Source organism: Stegodyphus dumicola, chromosome 7, assembly GCF_044657685.1.
Source record: "Stegodyphus dumicola isolate Sdum_Otavi_A_Nest chromosome 7, ASM4465768v1".
NCBI classification, from domain to species: Eukaryota; Metazoa; Arthropoda; class Arachnida; order Araneae; family Eresidae; genus Stegodyphus; species Stegodyphus dumicola.
Window position 1 is genome coordinate 138,097,498 of NC_140774.1, and position 27,470 is coordinate 138,124,967.

The window sequence follows — 27,470 nt, forward strand, 5'->3', positions numbered from 1 at the left end:
AAAGGCTTTGGAAGTTAGATCTGTCACCATTTTAATATGCACTGCATTTAACGCAAAATGTACAAATATACAAACATACATTTTATGTAAAAAAATTCCATTTCTTTAGTTACGATATCTTATAAATAATGGACCACTTATAAAACTAGTGCAACTAAAAGGATAATCTCGTACAACTCTGTCTGATGGGAGATTTCTTATTATTTGGTACTTCTCATTACACACCACTGGTTTGTTTTTAAAGCATACAATACAATCATGTACAACTTGACAACAAATAGGTTGACCATTTAATTACCAGAATGTTTTGTGCACGTGACTCAATAATGTGGTTGCATCAACATGCACACGTTTTTTATGATAATGTTCAATAACTACTAACATAAATTTTTTAACTTTATGTAACATTCCCTGATGTTTAGCAAAATAAGTAAGATTTGTCTAACCTAAATGGGCTCATACTCTGAGAACTAAATCAGAATTCAGGAAGTGATTCAGATTCTTTAACTTCTTTCATGTAAGACTGTTCCGTATTGTACGAATTGGCAGATGTCCTTGCCAAAGCTATCATTTTGGGTTTCTCGGTATCAGGAACAATTCTGCTATTTTCTGCATGCTAATTGGTCCTGACAGTCTTTCTAAGGGCTTTTTCAAATTATTCACAAACCTAAAAATATAACTAACAACACATAAAAATAGTTACATAATTATTACTCAATTTAAGTAAATTATGAAAAAAAAATTATTCACAGTCACATTCATCACTAATAAACTGTCTTTAGAGTCTTTATGAGATGAGTTTTTGAGTTCAGCACTGAACTCTTCTTCTGATATAGTTACTGTCCATCAGATGACACTACCAGAATTTGTGATGCGATAGCTTATCAGGATGTACATCCTGTGAGAAGAGATCCACCAGATTCTGATCCAATGCAACTGTTGAATAGATGAAAGTTCTTGAAATATGGCTATTCTGTGCTAAACAAATATTTTAAGGTCCATCTGCAATGTATCATAGTCTCATTTCCTTGATCTAAACTTCCACTGGCGACATAGCCAAACACTGTATTTTGTAAAAGCAATTTTGAATTTTCTGCATACGTTTGTCCCAGTCTCAGTAATTTATAGAATATTTCTGCACCTAACAATACATCAATTTACCCTGGGATATTAAAACTGTAATCAGCTAATGGTACTACTTTGGGGGACAAAAATTTGAAACATGCTTTATTTATTTTCACCACTTCTGCTCTTTCAGGAACCGAAAGATTTTAAAATTGTGGACATGATTTTAAAGCATAGACTTCATTATTTTTGCACAAATTCTGATTGACACTTTTTCCTTCTGAAAAAAACACATTCAAGGTTTTTTTTTTTTTTTTTTTTTTTTTAAATGCGAATTCTAAACCTTTTGCTGTTTGTGGCCTTCATGCCATTTAATTTCATTTCCATTAGAAGGTTTTGCATGTACATTATATATACTTTACTTTTACTCTTTGAAGTTAAATAAATGTCACATTCTTATTTTAGTTGTTGTGGTTAAAATATAATTTTCTTTGTTTAATCGCTACATGTGTCATCAATTCGCAATCAAGTAAACAGAATATTTTATCTGATACAGTTGATTCACATAAGGATTTAAAATCACCCACTTTACGCAACTGACAATAATACTGAAATGTAGCACTTAATCTGGATGCAAATTGCACATAACTCTGTGAATGTAGTTTTTGCACTTTTTGCAAATTGTTTAAACGCTCTTGTGGCATTGGTTTAAATTCTTTCAATTCCATTAAGCTTAGAACTGCACAAGTCTTCTTCAGTTAAATAAACTATTAAATTATTCGTTCTCTCCCCAGAATATGTAAAAGAATATCTGATTTTTTCCTCATTGGGGATATTTTTGGTTTTAAACACTTTCTTAAGGGACTGGGGGGAAAAAGACCAAATAACTCTGCTCTCGAGGGTACTGGGATACATAGCGTTTTAATACTTTTAATAAATTTTTCTTAACTGTCCTTTGAGATACCTCCTTTCGCATATTTGTAATTTCAAATTCTTTCTCCTATTTCTCTAGTTAGTTACTCTAACGCCAGCTTTGTTTTGTTTTTGAGTTTTTGTAATGCTGTTTTTGACTTTATGCTAAATGCAGTGTTTTTAGAAAAATCACATTTTATCTGTAGTAAGTATGATGGCACAGTAGTCAGCAAACCTATTATTCAAAAGAACTAAAGATCAGCAGTACAGTGATTAAGATCCCTTTTGAGAACCATATTTCTTTTAAAGAACTATGTTTTTAGGAGGGGGTTTAAACTAGTTTCTAGCATTAAATAAAACCAGATATAATAATAATAATAATAATAATCTTATTTATTGAAAAAAATATTTTTACATTAGATTAAAAATATGACAAAACACACTTTTAATGTCAACAGTGATCTTGCATTTCCTTGAAAAATGTGGATTGAGTCTTTGTGTGTCATTGTTTTTAATTTCAAGCAGGATTCCAGTTTCTCATCAATATGATGATTTCTCAGTTTAAGTTTGGCAAGGTTCATGCTTGAAAAAGACTATTCATATCAATATTCTGAGCCCAAGAGTGGAATAACAAGAAATGTAGTTTTTTTTTACTGGTCATATGACTCAGGAAGTGGAGTAGTGAGCATAACTGGTGCCCGAGGCAAAATACCTTTTTGGCGTACCCCCCCCCCCCCCAGTATGTCCCCCAATATATATTTATATGAAGAAAATCTTGTGTGGAGACCGTTTGGTGCCCCTCTGCGAGTGGCGCCCGGGTCATCATACACCCCCTGCTCCCCCTCGCTATGCCGCTGCTCAGGAATACTATTTCAGGTATAGAAAATTATCATGTATTCCCTATCCAGATCTTTTCAAAGTAGACCACTTTTGCTGTGAACAAAGAATTAGATTTGTTTTTTTTTTTTCAGTTTTTTTCATTTTGATATTAAGGTGTTCAGATTTGCAGCTCCATAATTTTTTTTGTTTTGTTTTTGTTTTGTTTAACTCCAGTAATTGCATTTCATATATGGTGATATCAATAATAAAGGAAGAAAAATTCAGATCTGTTGCAGCAGCACTTTTTTTTTTTTTATTGAAAGCTAATGTCACTGTGCTAGTTTTGAATTCCTGAAATCCCCATAGAAAAGCTTCCCGTATATTTAAAACTGCTGTTTTCAAATAGTAAATATCAGTCACTAAATTATTTTCTTGATGCGATTTCTGTAGGTTTGGAAAATAAATTAATGTTTCTCTTTCAAAATCTGAGACATAAAGAGGTAATTTGTTTTGAAGAAGAAAAAGTCAGAAGACATCATTTCATTGTTTTGAAATGAAATGATGTCTTCTGACTTTTTCTTCTTCTTTTTCTTTACTACTTCTGTCTGAAAATTTTTATTTCCTTTACAGTGTAGTTTGCAATTAAGGTTAAGTAAATGAGACGTATGTATCTGTGTATCGTGTGCTATGAAATATAATTTATTTTAAAATTCATTTATCAGTTTAGTCAGCACCCTTCTCAAGGAAAAATGCTTTAATTTCTAATAATAAGAAAGCAAAACATTTTGAGATGTTTCTGATTAAAGCCAATGTACTTTATTTGGCAGAAGATCTGTGTATTCACTCTCCATTCCTACTAAAATTTCTTTAAACTAGCAATGATAAAGAATCTTAGCTACAGTTGTATTAACAATCTTGATCACCAATTCCATAACATTTCAGCTTTCTTCTGGAAATGGCTGTGCACTAAGTGCTTCTTGATGACTAATGCAATGATAAACAAGGATCTAGAGGTTAATTTTTTCCTTCAAAATAGAAACAAAATCTTTTCTTACTCAGTCATACTTTTTGTCCCATCTGTTGAAACTGAAACAGTTTTATAGAGTGGAATACGATGTTCCTCCATGCTTTCAATGACTGCATTTGCAATATCCTCGCCATGTGTTTGACCTTTCAGTGGCAATAAACCCTAAAAGGTTTTCTTTAACTTCTTTTAAATGAAATAAATTAATTAAAAAGGGAAACTTATGCTGTGTCACAAGATACATCAACAGCTATTGATAAAGCTGAAATGGGTTTAAGATTTTCAATTTGCTGATTGGTTATATTTGAAGACATTTTAACTGTTCTTGTTCAGCATTTAGTGATATCCCCTAAATTTTTTAAGAATAGGTCTTTGGATGCACTTATAAAACAACATGTAATGTATTCACCATCTGTGTGTGAATTATCTCTTTTAGTAATTTGACTAACAATAAAGCTTGAAATATTAACATTTGTAGAATATTGCACCCAATAATTAAATACAGAACTTGATTTTGAATCACTCTTCTGAAACTCTTGAGCTGCTTTGTCCTTCCATCACGGATGGGATATTTACTGTCAATGATGTATATTTAGTTGTAAAGTATATCTCAAAATATGATTTCTTGTATGTCAGTTTTTCTTGACAAATAAGATAGGTCAGAAACAGGACTTAAAAGAGAAGGGCTAGCTCATAGAGCTTTTTCTCCTGAAGCAGGCAGTGGGGAGTGATGACGTAGCCATGATGATACTGAGTGCGGAGATGCAATTGACAGCATAAGAAATTAGCGTTTTAAATCTGAAGAACTAGCATTTAAAATGAGCTGTGTGTGAAAGATAGCTATAATTTAGAAGAGACAATGTTACTGCAGTATGCATTTTACACTGAATATTTAATAGTACTTACTCAATTTTAAAATAACAGATAAAATGTGCTACTCTTAGCATAAAGTTCCTGTTTTTTAATTTGCAGGGATTTTTTTTTTCTATAAATGCCTGTTTATTTCTAATCATTTCTTCATCTGCATGTTAACTAAGAGAACTGTATTACTGCTTCTAAGATAACTATAATAACAGCTATTTAAAATTAATCAAAAAACAACCTTAAATTGGCATGATTTTCAAAATTTCTGCTAATCTAAGTTTGAGTTTCAGCCTAATTGTAACTTTTACCCTAAAAGGTTTTCTTTAACTTCTTTTAAATGAAAAATTAATAATAATAACTTAATATTTTCTTCTGATTCAATATAATAACATATATTTTTTTAATAATTTTGTAACTTGGGCTTACATCAATATTACATTTTAAATAACTGCATGTAAGATTGTTATCTTAATTTAGACAAAAGAACTTTACTCCCAGTACCTAAAAAAACTATTTAATTTTTCAAAAGTAGGGGTTAAGGAGACAGATTTTCTTCTGCCAATTACTTTAATGTTATACTATTATATTTATCTAGAATGTTAAGCTAGCACAAAATCAAACTAGTAATAACACAGGATACAATCAAAATAACTTTAACAATAAATTAGTTCTCATTTGAAATATGCTTTACGCTATTAACTTCTAAAATGTCATCTAGAAATAGTTCAAATCAAAACATATTATATATGCTTACTTGTACAGTCACAATGCAACTACAAGTTGTTGAAATATTATTTATTGGCTACTACATTCGAAGCAATCCACTTTTTTGTCTTTTCGGTTGCTTTTCTTTGGGAAAAACCTATGCATTTCTATTTAAGAAACGTATTCTACAGAGCTCTTGTGACAATGCAACGTGAAATATCTTTACTAGTCCACCTGACTTTTTCCTTCTTTTCTATCAATGCGTTAATCTGCGTCTTTGTAAAAATATGCTTTAGACATTTTTCCAAATTCTCCGATCTGTGCTTTTTTCCCTAAATTTCACTGTTTGGGATTTTAATTTCTGAATTTCCGATACAAATTTCTTTTTAAATGTCGTCCACCTTCTTTTTCGCTGAGCAAACATTCTAAAATTTTTCTTTTCTCTATTCTTCAATATTTTATTACAATTTTCTAAGGATGTTATTTTGTTCTTCAACTCATCAATACATTCTTGTTTATCTTTACACTTAGGTCATTCAGGAATATTGTCACTTAGGGCATTGTCACTTGTGAGTTTTATTTCAAAATCACTCACATTTGATTTATTATTGTCAGCTTCAATTTTGTTCTCGGCCTTGAAATAAATTTTCTTTGGACTTAATTCGTGTAGTCTTTCAAAAGCGCTCTGCATTAGTTTTCTTTTCAAATGTCTCTGATTTCTTCGTGTTATTTCGTTTACTGCATACAATAAATTTACTTTCGGCACAGTATTGCACTTCAACAGTTTCTTTTGCTGCAATCCAAGCAAGCCATTTTTCATGTCATCTTCATAATCACTGCACAGAAAATGTTCGCCGCAAATTTTTGTGTTTTTCACATTAATAGAATCCTGTCTTTGACATTTATGTATCCATTCTTTTGACAAAAGCAAATTGTTTTTTGGGAAAGCATGAAATACAATATCTCTTCCTTTCGTGTTTCTATAAGTGTTACGGCAGGTTGCTACAGCACAAGAAGCCATAGGATATTAAAGGATACTTTAAATATAGAATTTAAAAGGAAAACTGACTAAAACTATATATATATACCCAAATTATTAAATATTTGCATTATTAGAAAACAAATATGTATGATTAAAATTAATTTGGGATATGCGACCTCCAGAAAATCGTCTCACAACTGAATGAAACTACAGTTTTAAACGCACAAAATCAGAGCAGGTGCAACCCCGACACGTCAGATTACTTCCAGTTAACCCCCTCCATGAGGCTCGCATCAGCGAGGAGTCGCACAAAGGAATGACCTAGTCCTTCTATTTATCCCTGGGTCAGAAAGCCATTTGAGTTTTGTGATATTTTGTATTAAAATTATAGTTTCCTTTTTTTTTTTATTGATAATAATTATATGGTTTCTCTAAATATCTCAATACCCTAAAAATATAGCTTATATGCTTTTCTATGTTTTTATATATACCTCTGTATATCTATGCGTATACCTAGGTATACCTATGTATTACATATTCAGTATTAATTTTTAAAATTCAAGTGCCTACGGAATTTAATTTTGTTCAAAATGAAATCCATTAAAGTATTCTTGATATTCCAAAGGTTTAAATAGTGTGATAGAGTTATTATGTGTATCTATTTTTTGCAAAATATTTGCCATTTGCTTTTATTATTTTCCTTTACAAAGTGAAAAAAATATCTCATTTATAATCTGTGCAGGAAACATTATCTGAGACTAGTGGTTGGCAGGTTTAGTGATCTAATATATTTTAATAAAATAATATTATCCTCCCTTTTAAATTTTTAAATACATTATGACAAAAATTTAAATTCTAGATGTAAAATTTTGAAAATATGTACCATTTGAAATTTTGCAAACATATACCATTTGATTTAGCCAGTGTACCATTTCATGTATAAGATGATTGCATTTTTGAAGGTATTTTTAGAAGGAAAAATAGTGCTTACATATTAAAATAGCTTTGCATGTATGAACTACATATATTGAAAGTGTTTGAGGAACATAATTAAATGTCTGTGTAACAAACCTTCTGATTAAACTAAGTGAATCTTTTTATTTTAACATAAATTGAGATCTGTCACAAATTCTTATATATTTTCTTAAACGTTAAACTTCAAATGTGCAGTAAATATGTTTTTAAAAATAATAGATTAAAGAGAAAAATAGCATGCTACATTCAAACCAGTGTGATGTGTGTTTGAAATTGTTTTTTACCGATTGGTATATGTTCTTGTTACATACATCATCACAAAAGAATCCTTCTTTATCTGTATTAAAATATTGTGTAAGAAAATTGAGATGTATTTCAGAATCCTTAGGATATAAAACAATAATGAACATTCCCCTTTTATCTTGTAAAAAATAAAATTTGCAAATAATTGTAATGATTTATAATAAACCAATAATAATAATGTATAATTTAAAATTATTATCTATGCATGTGTGTATTTTTATTTATTTATTTTATATGTTTTCAATCTTTTTAGAAGACGAGGAACATTTTTCAAGCTAGTCGAATCAGGAGATTATAATTGGAAAAGAGATGACAACAGGGAACTCCTCAGGTATTTGAAACAAATTATTTTTAACATTTTTATTGTTCCAAAAAGTGAAAAGGAAAGTAGTCTAGATTTTAAAAAAAATAATTGTTTTAATTTTTTTTTTTTTTTTTTTTTTTTTTTTATAGGGAAAGTATGCAGATACCTTTGTTTTGCTTTTTTTTACTCAAGTTTATATCTTGATCATCATCTTTCATCAGTCTGGTACTTGATGAATATGTTTCACAGGCACTGACTGCTTTAGAGCAGTGTAAATCTAGTTACATTAAAAGTTTGCTTAGGAATAAAAGAACCAATTGTAATTAAAACATTATTCAAGGATAAGACAATAATTTTGACACTAAAAGAATGTTTTGAAAATTTGGTCTACTGCATAGCAAATTAAACTGTAAATTAAAATTTCAAAAAGCTTCAAGGTTCAACCCCTGTCCTTTACAGTTCATTAAAAGGAAATTATTCTTTGGCTTGCATTTCATATATGAAATAGAACTGAAATGAAATGATATGATCAGTTCACTAGTGACTGCTGGCAAATTTTCAGAACATTATTTCTCTTGGATTTAATTCCTGACATTCTAATTGATGTTATTTCTGCACATTTTTTAATGTGTAACATGAACATAAGTAATTTTTTTTAAGACAGTCTTCTGTGCATGTCTCCCATCCTAAAGGAGATATGTCTCATGTATTTTGCCACAATTAAAGAACTTACCAAATTATATAATATCTACATGAGTATGGACTTTCAGCAGATTTTTTTTTCTATCTTTATTTCTTTACAGTCACCCCCTCACATGTCAGTCTTAAAAAATGCTGCTTTCAGGCATATGTTTGCAAGCTACCAGTTTGATGATATCTCTCTGAATGATTGTTTCGAATAACAAAAAAAAAAAAAAAAAAAAAAAAAAAAAAAACTGACAGTTTGTTAAAAAATTAATTGCAAACAGCGCAATAGATAACTTGAAACAGCTAAACAGAACACAGATGTAAGGAATTCTAATTCTTCCATAATGCAAAAGAAATAATTGCAGTTGCCAATATCACTTGCATAATAAACTCACAGTTCAGCTAAATGTTATAGTGTAATAACAACCTAAGCAGTTATAATAGCAACTCATTCAAGCTCTCTTAGTTGCATTTATATATATATCTAAGCACAGATCTGGTGTAGCACAAACTTCTAGAAATTTCAGGAAATGTCTGTCATCAAGGTCCATGAACAGAATAGCTTGCATTTCTCTTAAGCTATTTTTACATTATGAACATGCCTGACACTCTCAGAATCAACAATTCCATATATGTCATAAAAAAGCCATAATATTTCTTATAAGAAACCATGTAATACCATATAATAAATCAATAATTCCATGGGATCAAAAGGAAACTTTTAGTTTTGTGCACCGAAAAATCTGCCTTCTTGCCTGCTCGCCAAATTGCTTGATTTTGAATAGGAACTCTAATTTTAATTGTAAAAATTATTTTTAATTGTTTTAACTGTATTTGGTTTTTTATGTTTTTCTATATCTTTTAATTTTTAATGAAAATATTTTGAGTTTTTATGCATTTTTGCCTTGCTGCGAAGGGAGAACTGAATTACCGTAATTTCCGGAAGAAACGCCGCGGCGTTTACGTGTTTAAAACTTAAATTTTCAGCGGGTGTGGCATTTCTACCCATGCGGCGTTTAGGTGCACTAAAAATAAAATATTTCCTATGATGATCATTGTACATAGTTTGGATGGCCTTGTCATTGTGCATAGACTGCTGCTGTTCCCACACAAAAGACCACTCAGTTGCTTTTTGCGAACATTATTTTGTTTACTTTCTTTCCCTTGAACGGACCTACATGCCTTATTCACCCTAAACGAGATCTCAGAACAATAACATTCTTCCCCCTTTCAAATCAACATTCTCATCAGTTCGAATAGTCTCTCTCCTCTGCCATTCGATGAATCTTCCAGGACCCATCCTCTCCCCACCCCTGCGTTTTCTGCATGGAGGTAGGAAGTAAGATGGAGTCGCCCTAAACAAGTTTCTCCCGTACCCTGCTCTGAAGCGCCGGCGATCCCTACGTGCTGACCAAAACATTGGGTCATTTACCATTGAGTTCTATGGGATTTGATGCGTTCGGATGTAAATATTATGTAATTACGTCGTAAATATACATATAAATGTATATATTTTCTTTTTCTACAACACTTCAGAGTCCTAAGTATGTGAAAACAACATATTTTTAAACAACATTTCATTCTGAACGGAATTAAATGCTATACTTTTCACAAGACAGTTTTCTCAGAATGGTTTAATTTGAATGAAATATTTTCACAAGTTTTCGTTAATTACATTAGAAAAAAAAATTAAGGTAATTTGATTTTATTCAGTTAAGGTACAAAAATTAAGATCAAAGTTTATTGTATTATTAATATTAAAATTATGCATTATTTCTTTTCTATTTATAGAGCTTCTTCCTAAAATACTTTCTTAAATATGACATGATTTTTTGGCTTCTGAGGCATCTTTTAAATCGAAAAATGTAAGTCAATTTATAATTAATGCTTTATTCGGTTCATTTTAAATTAGAGAATTATTAGGAATTAGCGAAATACTTTAAATAATTATTTCGCTAATTCCTAATAATTAAATAGGTATTAAATAGTACTTGGCTTTCTCTGAACATTTCTGAAAGGGAATAAAATAAGTTTTGGTTTTTTAAGCATTATTTAAAACTTGTAACTGAGTTATTATAAAATGTAAGGGGAATAATTCTTTTAATTATACTTATCAGATTTTTTTTTTTTACCCTTCATTTCAACAATACATATTCCAAAACTCTTTATTACGTTCTTAAGTGCGCATCTCATAGCATTTGCTTTACAATACCTTTTAACAGATTGCTTTCCAATACGAACAATTCTTGCTTAAATAGTTTTATAACGTATTTGTCAACAGGATTTCAATTTATGTTTACAATTCAATATTGAGGTTATTATATATTTAGATAACATTTATAATCATTATAAATTAGATACATTTAATAATTAGATTTCTTCACAGTACTTTCACAGTTGTTTATAAATGAATAAATTCTTCATTTCAAATACATTTATAAATAATTTAATGAATATTTAAGTATTTTGTCAAAGGCAGATACATGCTTTTTGCAAGCACATGCATAAATACCCATACATATTTCCTATTTTTCATTTCCGGCATGTGCAAATCTTTAATTTCTGTGCATTCACTATTTTTTTCGTGTAAAGTAATTTACACTAATTTAGCATACAGCCGAAAGTTTTGCGTAAAAAATATATATGAATATAATTTGAATGAAAATTATAGGTATTATTTTTAATACCACTCAAAGGTCAGTGTTTCTTCAAAATTCCTCCACGATGGCATCTCTCTCTTTAGGCAGATAGCCCTTGCATGCGTTACTCTGTTTAATAAAAACTTAATCTGACCTATGTACCTAATTACAAATATTTTAACATACATAATTTTATATTTATAAAACGTGTAAGTCCAAAGGGATTATTTTTCAGATATATAAAATTCAAACGATGGGTATAAAATGAGCAGCAGTAAAGCCTCTCCTCTAAAAAATTTTAAAAGGTACATGTTACAATAATATATGGATGTGAAAAAAATTTGTTTTATTTAAAACATTTTGACGTTTGGAAAATAAAATAAAAGTAGCGAATACTCTATCAAGGGTATCGAAAGACATATACAATTTTAAATGTACCGTAAGGTATTTTTCATTCTTTAAGCATACCATTTTTCTTAAAATCTATATTTTTATAATGCAACAGCTTATAATTTTATAAAACAAATTCATAATCAAAATCGCTGTTGTTAGTTATCGAAAAATAACCAAGATGTGATTTTTACGTAAATGTCACTAAACTATACAAATTGCTATTATCCATCACATTATGAATGTTTCTTTCATGCGAAATTGTCCCTTTTTCGATTTCTATGGAACTGCCGTGTGTCGAAATACTATCAGAATCTTGTCAAGCGAACTTCTGAATGTAAACAAAAAACACCCCATCTGGTGACCCAAGCTTCAAAGTAGTGCTTCACTTTTAGCGCTGGTTGGCCCCTCCTCCCTTTCCTACCTCGATGGTTTTCTGCAATTTTTTTCAAAGGCGGACACGACTCCACCTGCCTCGCAATAACAAACTCTGACGTATTTCCCCTTCAGCATGAATTGATTTTTCTTGGCATCCTGCCAGATACAGATCCCATCAGTTCGGGTACAAGTACTTGTTGGATAGTTTTTAAGTAAGAAGGGTGTGGAAGATTTTTGAAAATGTCCCTAAACAGCACAAAAGCTGTACTGTTGGTTTTAAGCTTAATGTAATTTCACGTGCTGAACAAATTGGAAATCGAGCAGCAGCTCAAGAGTTTGAAGTGGACGACAGATGTATTCGACGTTGGAGAACTGAAAAAGAACTTTAAAAATATGCCACAACGGAAACGAGCCAAAAGAAAGTGGTACTGTAAGGTGGCCAAATCTAGAGGACGACCTTGCAAACTGGATAAAGGAGCAACAAGGAAAGGGAATGGCAATTTCGACTGTAAAAATTCGCTTACAAGCAAAATTTATAGCAAAACGAATGAACATAAATGATTTCAAAAGAGGTGTAGCAGATTTATGAAAAGAAAAAATTATTCTGTGCGTACTAGAACAACAGTCGGGCAACAATTACCAATGGACTGGCAGTATAAAAAGTATCTTTTCTAAAATATGTGACAGCTATTATTGACAAAAAAAAACTTCTTCAGTCGCAATTAATAAATATGGATGAAACGCCGTTAGCTTTCGACTCTCCTGCAAACAGAACTGTTGATGAAACTGGTGCAAAAACTGTATCTATGTTTATGATGGGGCATGAAAGAACGTCATTTACATATGTGTTAGCTTGTGCCGCAAACGGTGACAAGCTAAAGCCGATGATCATTTTTAAATGAAAAACTATTCCAAAGGGAGATGGTATATCATATATCAGGACTTAGGTTGAGTTTTTGCATCTATACAGTCCACGACGATGTCACACGCAATTTAATCTATTGCGGCGTTTCTGTGTAAGTTTAATTTTTTTCCCGCCATTTTTCTCGAGTGTGGCATTTATGCTGATGCGGCCTTTCTTCCGGAAATTACGGTAATTGGACGAGAAACATATCTCTAATGGAATTTGAGGAAATAAGTTTAAATGAAATGCAGAAAAAAATGGCTATAATTTAATATTCTGCACAAGGAAGTCGTGATGTACACATCAGCTTTTTAGAAAAAAATAATAATTTTTTTTATTTGCTAAAAACTTAATCAGAATTGATTTTTTTATTTTCTTGTTTATTATATAGGATGAGTTACATTTTTCATGAATACCATATGATTTTCATATAAATGACACACATATTCACTTACCAACCAAAAGAAAACCTAAATCCATGATAAACAAAACCAAAGTTGTATAAAACAATAGTAACAAGGTCATATGATAAACATTGATTGAGAAATAAACTTCATTCTTAATCTAACGTCAGTTACATAAATTTGCTCTTTTCATCTATGTATATGTCTAGCTAACGTGTAGGTTGTCTCCTCTTTTTAACACTAGTTGTAATGCTGCGATTATGTAAAAATGTATACTTAAAGTTGTTGAACTGAGGAAGCACCTATCATAACACTAGGAATATTTTAATTATGTGTATTCTACATATTGTGCTTAAATAAAAATGGAAATCCTTGACTTCTTATTTTTTAAATTTCTCAAGCACCAGGCATCCAGCTTCATCATCTTCTTCTATGTTAATCATTAATTTTTATTAAATATGTGTATATTACAAATATGCTAATTTAATGATAATAGAATAATATAACTAACTGAATCATTAAAATGTGTAGTTTTTTAAATCAGTGTGCCATCATAACTAAATGAACTAAAAATAAATACCTTATATTTTTCTTACTTTATTATTCAATTTTATGATTTTAATAGGAAAAATGTTTAATTCATCAGAAATTATTATTATTGTTACAGGGGTATGCTGATGACTCTTTGTGATATTGCAGCAATTACAAAACCATGGGAAATACAAAAAGTAGTGAGTAATGCTAATATTAATTTTCTATTTCAATTTTTTATTATTAGTTGCTATAAATGTGTCATTTAATTTTGCTGAGTGATTTTAAAATTTTCTTCAGTGTGCATAAAATTTCTGGAAAAAGTGCACATGTAACATAAGCAAGAATAGTATTTAGGAATGACAATCAAAATGCACATAAAAGTTTATGCACTTCAAAATTCAAAATATATTTTCCTTCCCTGCAGAAAAAGAGGTATGAAAATTAGGTACCACATTTTTTTTTTCTTCTTCTGATTAACTAGCATTTATGCTTTATTTTGATTGTGTGACCATGTACACAGGAGGCAGATTACAGAAATAATCTCAAAATTGCTTATGTAGGATGAATGTTATGTTTTCTACTTAATAAATATTTTTGAAACTCTTCTCATTAAAGGTTGCTGAACTAGTGGCCAGTGAGTTTTTTCAGCAAGGTGACATTGAAAAAGAACAGTTAAAGATTCAGCCAATTGTAAGTAAGACATTGAGTAATGTAGTTTTGATTAAGTACTTTTCATGCGTAAATGCCTGTTGTAATCAGATATACTTTTTACATTCTTACTTAAAATAAGTACAGAAATTCCAAACTCTCTGGGTTTTTCACCACACTGTCAATCCATAACATATTTCTCACAACTTTTCTCCTATTTGTAAAATTTTTAATGTTCTTCATGCTACTTGGTATAATGCTTCATTATTTATACTCTGAAATGTTTGGTTTGGTTTATTTAATTATGGCAAAGCACTCAAGGGCTCTCTGCCTAAGAGAAGGAATGCCTTCGTGGATGACTTCTTAAGGGAAACTGACCCATATACACTTTACACATGGAGAAAACTGTGAAAATGCCCATGCAGCCAACCTGTTCACCAGGATTCAAACTCCAGTCTAAACTTCTAGTGCTCATTGACTTTTACAGCTCAGCTGTTGATGGGCCAAGAAATGTCTGGATGCCTTTTGATGAAATAACAGTTGTAACAGGAAGATTTATTTTTAATATCATCATTGGTATTATGGAACTGTTAAATGAAGTGCCTGAAGTATTTTAAATGACAGAAAAGAAAGCTGATAAAAATTATTATTGTTACCCATTTGTTCACCAGTTCATTAGTATTAATTTGGCCAAATCAAATAAAGCATGACTTCTTAACCTATGCAACATGTGAAAAAACATGGAAAAAACACTCAAATTCATTTTTATTTAATGTGTTTAGTTGATGCTTTAAAAAAAATTGCTGAAAAAATTAGATGTAATTTTTCCTATTGTTGAGCATTTTGTTTGAAATAGGAAAAATATATTTCTTAAAGCAGTACTTTTCTGTTTTGCACCTGCTGTGCTTTTTGGTGCTTGTGAAAGAGAAGTCAAACACATGCACCAAGACTTAAGGATAGTGCCGTATGGACTGTTGTTTTGTGTGTATTATCAATGAAATACTTTTCTATTTAGAATTTTTTTATATTTAAGATTTTTGGTTTATTTAATTATGGCAGAGCACTCGAGGGCTATCTTACTAAGAGGGATGCCTTCGTAGAGAAATTTCTATGAGAAACTGCCTCATATACACTTTACACGTGGAAAAAACCATAAAAGCACCCATACAGCCAACCTGCTAACTGAGATTCAAACCCAGTGTAATCTACCAGTGTTCAATGACTTTATGGCTTGGCCGCTGGTGGGCTGTTTATATTTAAGAAATCTGCCAAAATGTGTGATAGGTGCTTAACAGAGAAGTATGCTGAAAGCTCCTACAAAAGGGCTTGTTTATATTTAAGAAATCTACTACAATGTGTGACATGCACTTAACAGAATAATATCCTTAAAGTTCCTGCAAAATTTAGCCATTCAAGAAAAAAAATCCCTGATATTCCTCTATGACTCAAATCCATTGTAACAAGATAGAGAACATAATTATCTGTAGTTTATTGTTGACTCATATGCTGTTGAAATTCAGGAAAAACATAACTGTCTGCAGTTGATTGTTGACTCACATAATGTTGAAATTCAGGGTAATTACAGAAAATGTCAACAGTTTTTTGAATGATAAAACAGAAGTTGTATAAAATGTTCAAATACTTTTTAATATCTCAAATGTTTGGAGAACATTAGCAATTTTTTAATGTATTTGAACAAACTTTTTGAGACTCTAAAGGTACTTGAAAAAGAAACATTGCAATGTTAAAAACGACTGCAAATCATAAGAAGTAATTATAATATTTAAACTCCATTCCTGGTGAAACACATAAAACTGTCAGATGAAATTATGAGAAAGTTGTTGCCTCAAATCTATTCTTTAAATGCATTGAAAACATAGGAAAAATTAAGCTGTTTCACATATGTTTATGGTGCCAGTTGACGAAAAAAGATTAGCTTTAAAATTCAGATACATTTTATGTGACAAATTTTAAACTTATTAAATTTGTGACAAGCATGACATATAATTTTGTAAATAAGACTTGAAATTATTATTTTTCTAGTATTTCTAGAGAATTTTCAAAAATAGGAAACAACTCACTATTCATTAAGGAACCTAGTGACTCTACAATAAAGTTTTTATATATATAGGTCATGTTTGATTATGTACATGTTATTAAATTCCTTTTGATATAATACTGTGTGCATATTCATTAATATTTTTGCTCAAGTTTTTTGATGGATTTTAGAGCAATAGTGTGAACGAGTTCTTGATTTGTTTTACCTATAAGCATAAAAAGTTATCATGAAGAGATGACAATATTGGAAAAGTAAAATAAGTGAGAAGTTCTTGGGGTCAGTTTAAGTAGTTGTAACTCATTGGTGAAATCTTTTGTACTATATGCAAGGCTAAAAAGTTTAAGCCATTAGAAGAGTGTTTGCCTTTTACTCAACATGTAAAATGCTTTACTCAAGTAATAAATTATAGAATTGTTCTGTAACCATTAGAACTGAGTAAGCAGGTGTCAAAATTAGTGTGATATAGACTTAGTTCTTGAATTTTTTCTTCTTGCTACTGGTCAATAAATGACCTAATTAAAACAAAACAAAAGTTGTATCTAAGAAACTGCATCTTTAACTAAACAAAAAAAAAAAAAAAAAAAAAAAAAAAGATATTTCTTTAACAATGATGATTTTGCAATAAACTCAGAATTATAATGCATAAAAATTTAGTTGTTCCTTAATGAATAGTGAAATAGATCTTAATCTGAAGAATAGCAGTTCCCCCCCTTTTATAGCAGAACTTACCTTTTCTGTAATTACTCTTACTCTGAAAAGCAAACACATTTCCTGAATTAATTCCCTATTGATTAATAATGAATGTAGATATTACCTTTCCCCAGTTTTAAGCTTGTAGAGTCACTAGGTTAATTGGAAGCCAGAGAGATGAAAAATATGCAACCGCCTTTGCCGGGAATCGAACCACGGACCTCTGGAATACCGGCCCAGCGTGCAGAACCACTACACCACAAAGGCACGCTAGGGAAGTGGGAGAAATACCTTATATACTTCCCTTTTTAAAGGGCGACTAGGGTTTTTAGGGGACCTAGTCACCAAATCCTGGGTGCGGAGAATCGTCATCCACAACCCTTTTAGTTTGGGCACCACTTGTAGAGGCACTAGCACCACTTGCACTTGTCACTAGGTTAATTGAAAGCCAGAGAGATGAAAAATATGCAACTGCCTTCGCCGGGAATCGAACCACGAACCTCTGGAATACCGGCCCAGCGTGCAGAACCACTACACCATGAAGGCATGCTAGGGAAGTGGGAGAAATACCTTATAAGCTAAAGATTTAGTTTTTTTATTATGTTGGTAAAACATGTAAATATTCAAATACTTATTTATACTCGTGTTATTAAATTTTGCATTCTGAATTTTTAACAATTTAATGGTCAGGTTTTGAATCCACTATTATAAATCATCATTTCATCCACATATTTTTTTTTTTTTTTCACAATGAAGTTTCTCTAATCTAGATTAGTAAATATGAACTGGAGAAACTTTAGTGTATTTTAATCTTTTAATTTGCTGCCATAAATTTCATTTATTGTTCAACTTTATGTTATTGCTCTTTATCTTGTTTTAAGATGCTTGTGGTATTATTTTTATTTTACAAGGGTATCCAAATATGACCGGGACTTTTGCTCTTACAAACCACTACCCATGCACAGCACTGCATGTTCTTGGATGAGTATAGCCACTACCCCCAACTTAACTCCTGTTCAAATTTATAATTTGCTCAGTCATGTCTGGCAGTCACAAGAGTGGGGCGCAAACAACATCTGTCTTGAAGTGTGGAACACATTTTGATCAAATTTCTAGTTTGACAAAAGGTCCAGTCATCTAAAATTTGGCCAAAACTCCAAGCACAGTCTGGGGTAAAGAGTCTCTTTAAAATCCATGTGTTTGTATAGTGTAAGTGCTTTACTGATAGACAAGAGCAGTGGAAAACATCCATCACCCCAAGAAACTTTATCATGTGCATGCAGATATTTGTGAGAACAGGTGCATCATTATCAAAGAATTTGCATCAATGCTTTTCAGTCAGTATTGATAATGTAGAAACAGTTGTTAAAAAACATTTGCTCTATGACAAGGTGTACGTGTATGCACATTGACAGATGAGAAGAAAATGATGCATGCAAACTGCCAATTATCTCTTACAGTAGTTTGAAGATAAAGAGGATACATCTGTGAAGATCAGAAGGACCACTAATGAAAAGTGGGTCCTCTGATCTGCAATTGCAAGTCTTTAGTTCCACTTAGCATGCAATCTGTGGATAATGATGGCGTCCATATTCTGGAATGGATTCACTATCAACTTAAAAACTTGCTTGAAAAGAACACGAAAATGCTTCCAGAGCATTGTCAAAAATGTATCAACTCTGGAGAAGAATGCGTTGAAGGGTGATATATTAATTTTTTTCATTTTCTATAAAGGTTTCATTTAAAAAAATTGGTCCTGGTCATATTTGAACCACCCTGTAGCATTGATATGAAAACTTATTAGATCCAGAATGTAACTTTTACTAATTTCCTATTGTATCATATATATTTTGTTTTAATAATATAAAGTTATTAATACATCATGTACTAGTTTATATATTTAATTTTTGGAATTTTAAAATTTAAATATTCATTAAGAAATATTTATATCTTGTCAATCAATGTTATTTATAGATTTGTTTATTTTTAAGGATATGATGAATCGTGAGAAAAAGGATGAATTACCTTTGATGCAAGTTCGATTCATTGATTCCATATGTGCACCTGTGTATGAGGTAAATATATATAAAGATTAAATAGGAATAAATGAATGAATTTTAAGGATGTATTTTTTTCCGTGCATAAATCATAAGTAATTTCTTTCTAATCTCTAAATATTTTTGTTTTATGTGACATCATGCTGCAAAAATACCACATCAAATAAAAATAACAAATCAGTTGCGTGTATCTGTTTCATTGTTACTTGTGTATGAGTTCATTATGGAATGGATTGAATACCCACAGAACTGATGATGTATTAATAAAATTTATTTTCCTAAAAGAAACACTTTACAGTTTTAGAACTTTTCACAGACGTACTCTTACAGTTCTTAAGTATGACAGGGAACTATCAGTAGTTACCACTTCAAACTACAACACAGCAGAATATAAAAGCCTCAATTGCATAAGCTTGTGCAGTGATCTCTCAGTACACTGAGCTAAACTCTGAATGTAAAACCAAGAATTCTCTTTGGTCTTATATGGTTTTTGCCCAGCCACTAAAAAATTTCGAGCATCTTCAATTTTTTGAAATTGTTGGAAGGAATACTCTGTTATAGTTACATAGGGCCAGATATAGTTACAGTTACATAGTGATAGGACCAATCACAGTTGCACTAGTGTTGGATCAAAATAGTACTTCTCATCAAATTTAGTAACAAAAATTAGTTACCAAAGCCATTGCCAGCTTGGTGCTATCTCCCAAATTTGGCAAGATAGTCATTTTACTTAGTGTTAACCCTTTTGCGCTGATTCTCATGCATAGTCTAGCAAGAACTGCACTCATTTCCTGGCCAGTCCCAGAGCATTTTCTCTTTCATCTCCTGCCCGTCACACATTTGTGCTAGTGTCCTGGATATTTTTAAAATCACTAGATGGCATCCTGTGTCCATTAGTTTTGAAGTGAATATCATAGTTTTAGGATCCTGACCTTCAATTTGATTACATTCTGTGTAACACTGGTGTCAGCTGTGTGGGAAGTGTAATGTAAACAGCTCGCAAGTGATATAAATATTCGCTTTTCTGATACCTTTTTGAATCCTTTTTTTATTCTTTTTTGCTACTATATAAAGTCTTTTAGGGTTACTACATGGGGTTCTATTAGGCTTTGCATTGTTTTTATTGTTTATATTTGCGTCTTTCCCTTTTTATTTTGGAAAGCCTCTACTTGAGTTTATTATTTGCTCGAGCAAGCATTATTTATCAGATGAAGGATATACTCGTATTGTAAATGAGCCAGTTAGTGAATGAATGAGAGTGATGATTCATTTTTCAAAAGAGTTAGAGAGTGATATTTCTAGTGACTCTCATATGAGCATTTTGTCATGACCGAGCTCACTGAGTGTCTGTCTTCTAGTTCATGTGAAAGTTTTTTTAATTCTTCTCACAAATAGTCTTTCTTGTATTTGTAAGTTCTTTAATGTATTTTATCATTTAAAACTTTGAAATAATTAATTGTGATTCTGAAAATTGTTTCTCAAAGTAAGCAATTTTTACCTCCTATTACGAAGTAAAGGAAGTACTTATAGTCGCAAAAAATTTTCGGGTATCATATTTCAACGAAAATGTCCATTTTGACCACTATCAAATGAAATGTAACAATATTTTTGCATGACATCTGTACGCAAGAACAGTAAAGGGCTGTTTTTCCGAAAATGGGTTGCAAAAAGATTTAAAATGGATTTGGAAGAGATTTTTTCTTGTGACATCTGTACATATGTATCTCGCACAACTCAAAAACGAGTAGCCTCAGAATGTTGAAATTTTGTATGTAGGACTGCTGTAACATGTAATTGTGCACACCTTTTTTGGTTGCTGTCGGCTGCACCAAAAGTATATAAATATATGTATATATATATATATACCTACTCTTCTGTGAGCTCAGTTTTTTTTTTCTTATATGTTGGTAAATTGAGGATTTTTTGCTTTAAAAATGGCTGAATTATGTTGTTCTTATCTTCTGGTTAAGGTTTTTATGGCTTTAGTTAATCTGTATGCAATAGTAGTAGAATTATCAACAATTTAAAAGTTATTTAAATGCGACTAAGCGTAATTTTTTTTTTTTTACCATAGTAACCATATTTGTTTACATTTGAAACTTGGCAGAATAGTGAGTTATGTCAGTTTCTGCACCTTCAGTGTCTTTTTGCCGAGAAAGACCAAAAGGAAACTTTCAGTTTTATATACTGAAAAATCTGTCTTCTTATCCCCTGGTTGAACTGCTTGTTCTTGTGTAGGAATTTTCATTTTAAATTTAAAAATTGTTTTTTAATTGTTTTTACTGTTTATATGGTGTTTTATAATTTTCTGTTTTTCAATTTTTAATAAAGATATTTTGAGGTTTTATGTATTTTTGCCTTGTCGCAAATTGAGAACTGTATTAATTGAAAGAGAAATATATCTCTAATGAAATTCGAGGAAATAAGTTTAAATAAAAGGCAAGAAAAGGTGCATATAATTTAATCTTCCATACAAGGAAGTCATGTGGTGTGCACATGAGATTTTTTTAAATATGTTTTCATGTAAAGTAAGGGCAAAAGATAATTGAAAGGTAATTTTAACATACATGATATCAATCTAAAAGAGTACAAAAATTACGACATTAGAACATAAACTTTTTTCTGTGATTTTTTTCCCTAACATTTGGTTTAGTGGTTGCAAAATCCCTGTCATGTGGGACAATCCCTTTCGACTCCCATCCATCCCAAGTAAATGTCTTAAAGGCACTCTACCTCAAAAGGTTTAAATGGACTTGCATCTGTTACCTTATATTTCTGCCGAAGTTTCACTGTGTTCAGAACTTTCATGTTACATTATAGAACAGATGCTACTTCACTAAAATTATTTATGTATATACAAAATTCATAGCATTACCCCCTTCCCAAGGACAGCATATCCTGGGCAGTATAATCCCTCCAGTATAATCCCTTACATGCTTTTACGACTAAGGAAAATCAATGCAATATGGAATTAATAATTTTGATAAATACACGAATTTACAAATTTATAACACATGTAGAACCATAGTCATAGTGTACTATTTACTTCTTATATACTATGGGATCTACATACTTTGGGCATAATAAGCAGCTAGTCTGTTGTAATGAATAGCTTTAGGCTTAGAATTTGAAACTGATGAGTTACGAATTCAAAGTATGATGTCTTTCAGTCTGTGTGAGGACTGTGTACGGACAGTCCCAAGATGACTATAAAAGCCCTTTCGAATCAGATTCCATAACCACACGTTTTCACCTACATTGGATCTATGTCCTGTGTTATATTGCATCTTTATCATCTACATTGGCAAGCTGACTCATTCTACAGATTTATGCATCACTTCAAATTGTGCCTGGAGATCTTGGATGTACTTGGAGATCAGGCGATAAAGATGCATCTGTAGGGTTATCAAACAAGAGATCACAACCAAAGAGCATCTGGGATGGGGAGTAGCAAGTAATCTCAGAGATGGCACTGCAATAATGCCAGTAATAGCAAGGATAACATCTGGTCCCAGCTCTGTTGGTTTCTGGAAGCCGTCAGCGAGAGGTTCTTAAGGATGGTTATATTAAACCTTTCTATAGTGCCATCTAACTGTGAATGTAAAGGTGTCTTTTTTTTTCCCCCTATGCCGAGTAGTTTAGAGATTTCTTTAATTACAGCCGAGATAAAATTCCTTCCTTTATCGAAATGTAAGTGAAGAGGCATCCGAAACCTAAAAATTCAATTATGTATCATCACTTTTGCTGCCATGACAGTCTCTTGATCAGAGATGGGATATGCTTCAGGGCTACTGTGTTAAGTAACCAGTGACAACGAAGATGTATTTGTTGCTATCAGTTCATAGCAGAGGTCCCAGGATGTCAAAGGTGATGTGTTCGAAAGTCTCTCCAATACTTAACATTGATTCTTCCCTCCGCTGCATTTTTTCAGTCCTTTCCAACCTGCATAGATATCACAAGATTGGCATCACTTATGTATATCAGCCCTTACTTTACTCCTGTAGAAGCGCTCTTGAACTCTTAGGCAAAGTCTTTAAATATTCCGATGTGGCCTCCTTTAGGACTGCTATATAGTTCTTTAAGGATGTCTGGGATCTGAGATGTTGGAAGCAATAGTTACCATCAGAATGCCTTTACATCATCCAGTTTGAACTGAAAACAAACAAAGTGAAGTACAAAACACTGTTTCAGATATGAAGGAAACCTCAGGGAGCCTGATATTGTTTTGTCATAGGACTGTAGATTAAAATGTCCTGCTAGGTAGGTTTCTTATTTGAAGACTTCACTAGGTCAGTTATGGGTTTAATGTCGCCATCTTTGAACTGGTCTTTCCTGACGTCTTCATCACTCCCTGCGTCTGGGGCAGATGATGGGGAAGTTGTAACTTGATATGTGACCAGATTAATCAGCACACATCTTGCTTCAACTCTGGAGCAATTTTGCAGCTTTCTGGGCAGGATGTTCTAGATAAAGCATTGAAGTTTTCTGTGATTAGCCTTTATGATGATGGATAGGGATGTCATATTCCTGGAGTCTCTGTATCCATCTGGCTCTATTTCTGAAGCACCTTCTTGCTATAGTCTTCTGGATAGATCTTCAAAGTTTACCCTCTGATTTTCAGGCAGAGTATGAAGAATATCCACTGCATATGCTCTCAGAGATTTGGCAAGATGGCAAGCCTTAGCATGGGAATTCCAACCCTTTATGTGCGCCACTATAGAGAACTGAATCTTGTAAACTTGTGAGGAGATTTTTCCGTCATACGTGAATGAGTAATTTTAGAGAGGGTTAAGAAGACATAGATAGGAAATTAAAGGCATATGACATTTTTGAGATAGTAGGCTCATGAGCAAAGGGGAGGATGAACACAGTGTCTTTAATACACCCAAAAGAAAAGGCGACATGATATAAGATTTTAAGACCAAACTGGGGACAGCTATTAAGTCATCCTTGCTGGAAGGCTGTATGAGCAATTGCATTTCCATCTTGCCATGATAGGTACCTCATGTTCTGTGGAAATACTGATAAAAGAAAGATTATTTAACTTAACATTAAGTGATTTTTTTTTATTTAGAGGTCTAGATAAGTAAATGGTAATAAACTAAAAGTAAATAAACAGTGTATGAAGCAGTAAAACTTGCTACTTGATTTAGATAATTAATATGGAAATTTTCATATGCTACTTTTTTTTTTAAACTGTAGTATGTATTCTCAGTACTGCATAAAATAAATATAATCAACTCCTCTTTTACTGGAGGCAAATTGATCTGGCACTGCTAAAAGAAAGTTTAGTTGTGGAATTTCAAAAAAATTACTATCACTAACTGATATCATAATATAATATATGTGAATTTTTTATCTACAATCATATGCAGTTTCTCTCTATATATAAAGAATAATGAATTGATAAATAATTTTAAGTCATCTACGAAAAGTAAAAATAAATAAATCAAGTATAGATCCATTAGTCTTCTGTTTCATATTGGCAGCAATCAAATACTCTTCTTTAGTGCAATTTATAACTTAGTTTATTTCAAATGATATAATCAATATAAGTTTCTTCCCCCTTTTTTTAAAAAGCTGGTGTGAATTAATTGTAATTTTGGATTAACTATAGCTGTCATCTCATGTATTACCATGGTAAATCTGGAATAGACCATGCACTTTAGATTCCTCTTCACTTTTCTCTATTAAACTTGAGGCATATTTTGTTATGTAACCAACTTAAGAAAAACATTATGAAATGGTATGAAAGCTCTAATGTAGAAAATAAATTTGAAAGGAATAATTTGATTAATTCTAATATTGAAACCCATTTAAGTAGTATCTAGTTTTTTTTATTTATTTGTTTATTTACAGGCTTTTGCTAAAATTTCAGACAAGCTGAAGCCTTTAGTTACTGGTGTTCGTGAGAATCGTATGCAGTGGTTGAAACTGGCTGAAGCAAAAAATCTCTGTTTGTGCAATGAGAAGTGATTTCTGTGTCAGAACATTTTTCTCCGGGATATTCAGTATTAATATTTTATCACATTTTGAAGGTAAACTGATATATATTATATGGTTTTGTCCTTATATGAGGATTTTGTTAGGTGGCATAGTTATATTTTCATTAGAAAGAAGTAACATAAGCATTAAATACATGTTTTTATACTTGGGAAGAAATAATAATAATTTCTACATCCCCTCACCCCCATCATTGATTCTTAGTACTTGGATATCTGTGTAATTTTCTATTAAAGGGCATTTTGTATTTCGGTTTTGAATTTTATATCTGAACTGTATGAAGTATGATCTTATAATTTTGAGTAACTGTCATATTTAAAACAGCTTTTCGTATGTCCTTTCTGCCGAACAAAAAAACTAAAGTTCAAATTTTTAAATTTTAAGAACAGAAATTTTTTTTCTAAAATTTGCATGAGATATTTTTGGGATTGGAGCAATTATTCTAATAATTTTTTATTTTTCCAAAAAAAAACGTCTAAGAGCTTGCTGATTTACCTGTTAATTGCTAAAGTTTGCATCATTGCAACTCAGGACAACGTATTCATAAATAATGTTATGATTCATGTTATTTTTTTAAATATTTAATATGATTTAAATTAATTTATTCTAAGAAATTATTGTTCTTAATTAATATTTATTTCTTTAAATATATGATAAATTTGTATAAAAATCCGCTATTTTAAATTTATTGTAATAAATTCTATATTATTTATTTACATTATGGAATAAGATTGATTCACATGTTATGTTTTCTTTGGTCAGTGAAAAATTTAATGAAATTAAAATACAGGAAAAAGGAAAGTACGCATTAAAGCTAAACAATTTTATAAAGCAGACAACTAATAAACTATCTTTTATTCTTTTAATTCTTTCAAAATATATTACAAAATTTCAAAAATCTGCTACAAATATGATTAAATAAAAAAATATGGTCTTGAAAGCATTGTTTCTCATTTATTTTTATTTTGACTTAAAACAAAGTTAGTAATTATTTAAAATTTGCGGATATAATATTTACAATATGAATTTAAAGGTGTATGATTAATTACAAGATTTTTACATTAGATATTTGCTGAAATTATATGATATTCACAAAAGCAAGTAAATATTTTTTTTAAACTGATATTTGGTGTGAACATCCAAAGAAACAAAACAACTGATTGAAAATATTTTAAATGTTCTTGCTGTTCCATCAACTGAAATAAATATCATACAATGTAATCAGTTTAAAAATATTTGTCAAATATTTGTTTATTTTTGGCTGTATCCCTCTGTTCAAAAATTGAAATTGACTTAAATTTAAATTTTGTTGATATAAAAAGAATGTTGAAACAGTGAAAGTTCTTTAGCCCTTTGGAATTTGAAAACGTGTCTTTTCTTTTAAGCTACATAAAATTAACACATTTGCCTCTCAGTATTCTTAAACAGTGGTGAAATTAAAAAAATACTTTTCTAAATTTAAATATTTTGTAAGATAATAAATATTGCATTAAAGAAGAAAATCTGTCTGTAAGCAATGTAATGTGTCTAATAATAATTAGTTTTTCGTGTTAATATTGATCTCATATATAAAAGCATTAACAACTCTGCCAGAATTAAGGTTTACAAATATCAATTTAAAATTCATTACATAGTAGTTATATACAGGCTGTCCTTGAATTCATGGGCCAAACTTTGAGGTTAGCTAAAATACATATAAAGAAGCATTTTTTTCTCTAGTAGTGTGTTAGGGGGCAGAAATGAGAATTGTAAACGAAAATGCTGCTGAAATGAAGAAATGCTTTATCTATGTAATTGTTACAGTAAGTGCTGAAATGTTCAACTAATACCAGTGATAAAGTCCTGGAAGTGTTGATTCAGTTATCAGGGTATATTGTGGCTAGTAGAGGGTGGAATCACAAAGAGTTATGCTGTATGTATTTTTGTAAAAGATTTTTAGAGCAGACAATATTACAAGTTTAGTGATGTAGCTTAATAAAAAAGATGAATTATGCATTTTTGGGAAGAAAAGTAATTGAATATGAAGATTTATTTAGTTTGCAATATCAAATCGTCTGCAAAACTATTTCATTGAGTTTGAATGACATTATGCGAGTTTCAAACAGTTCTTTACTGGTAGAGAAT

The 27,470-nt window shown here is 31.0% G+C and overlaps 1 protein-coding gene across 8 annotated transcripts in view; it reads left to right on the top strand.

Moving 5' to 3' along the window:
* Positions 1–27,470, top strand: part of Pde11 (Phosphodiesterase 11) — a 589,461-nt gene that overhangs the window by 556,282 nt on the left and 5,709 nt on the right. For 7 of the 8 annotated variants that reach the window (XM_085820851.1, XM_085820847.1, XM_085820852.1 and 4 more), the window contains 5 exons: positions 7,903–7,980; positions 14,023–14,086; positions 14,505–14,579; positions 19,278–19,361; positions 25,203–25,381. In XM_085820851.1, the coding sequence (XP_085676977.1) occupies positions 7,903–7,980; positions 14,023–14,086; positions 14,505–14,579; positions 19,278–19,361; positions 25,203–25,319 (418 nt within the window). In that variant the 3' untranslated portion in view covers positions 25,320–25,381. The remainder of the gene's footprint in view (positions 1–7,902; positions 7,981–14,022; positions 14,087–14,504; positions 14,580–19,277; positions 19,362–25,202; positions 25,382–27,470) is intronic. The other variant, XM_085820848.1, reaches the window with a different exon arrangement.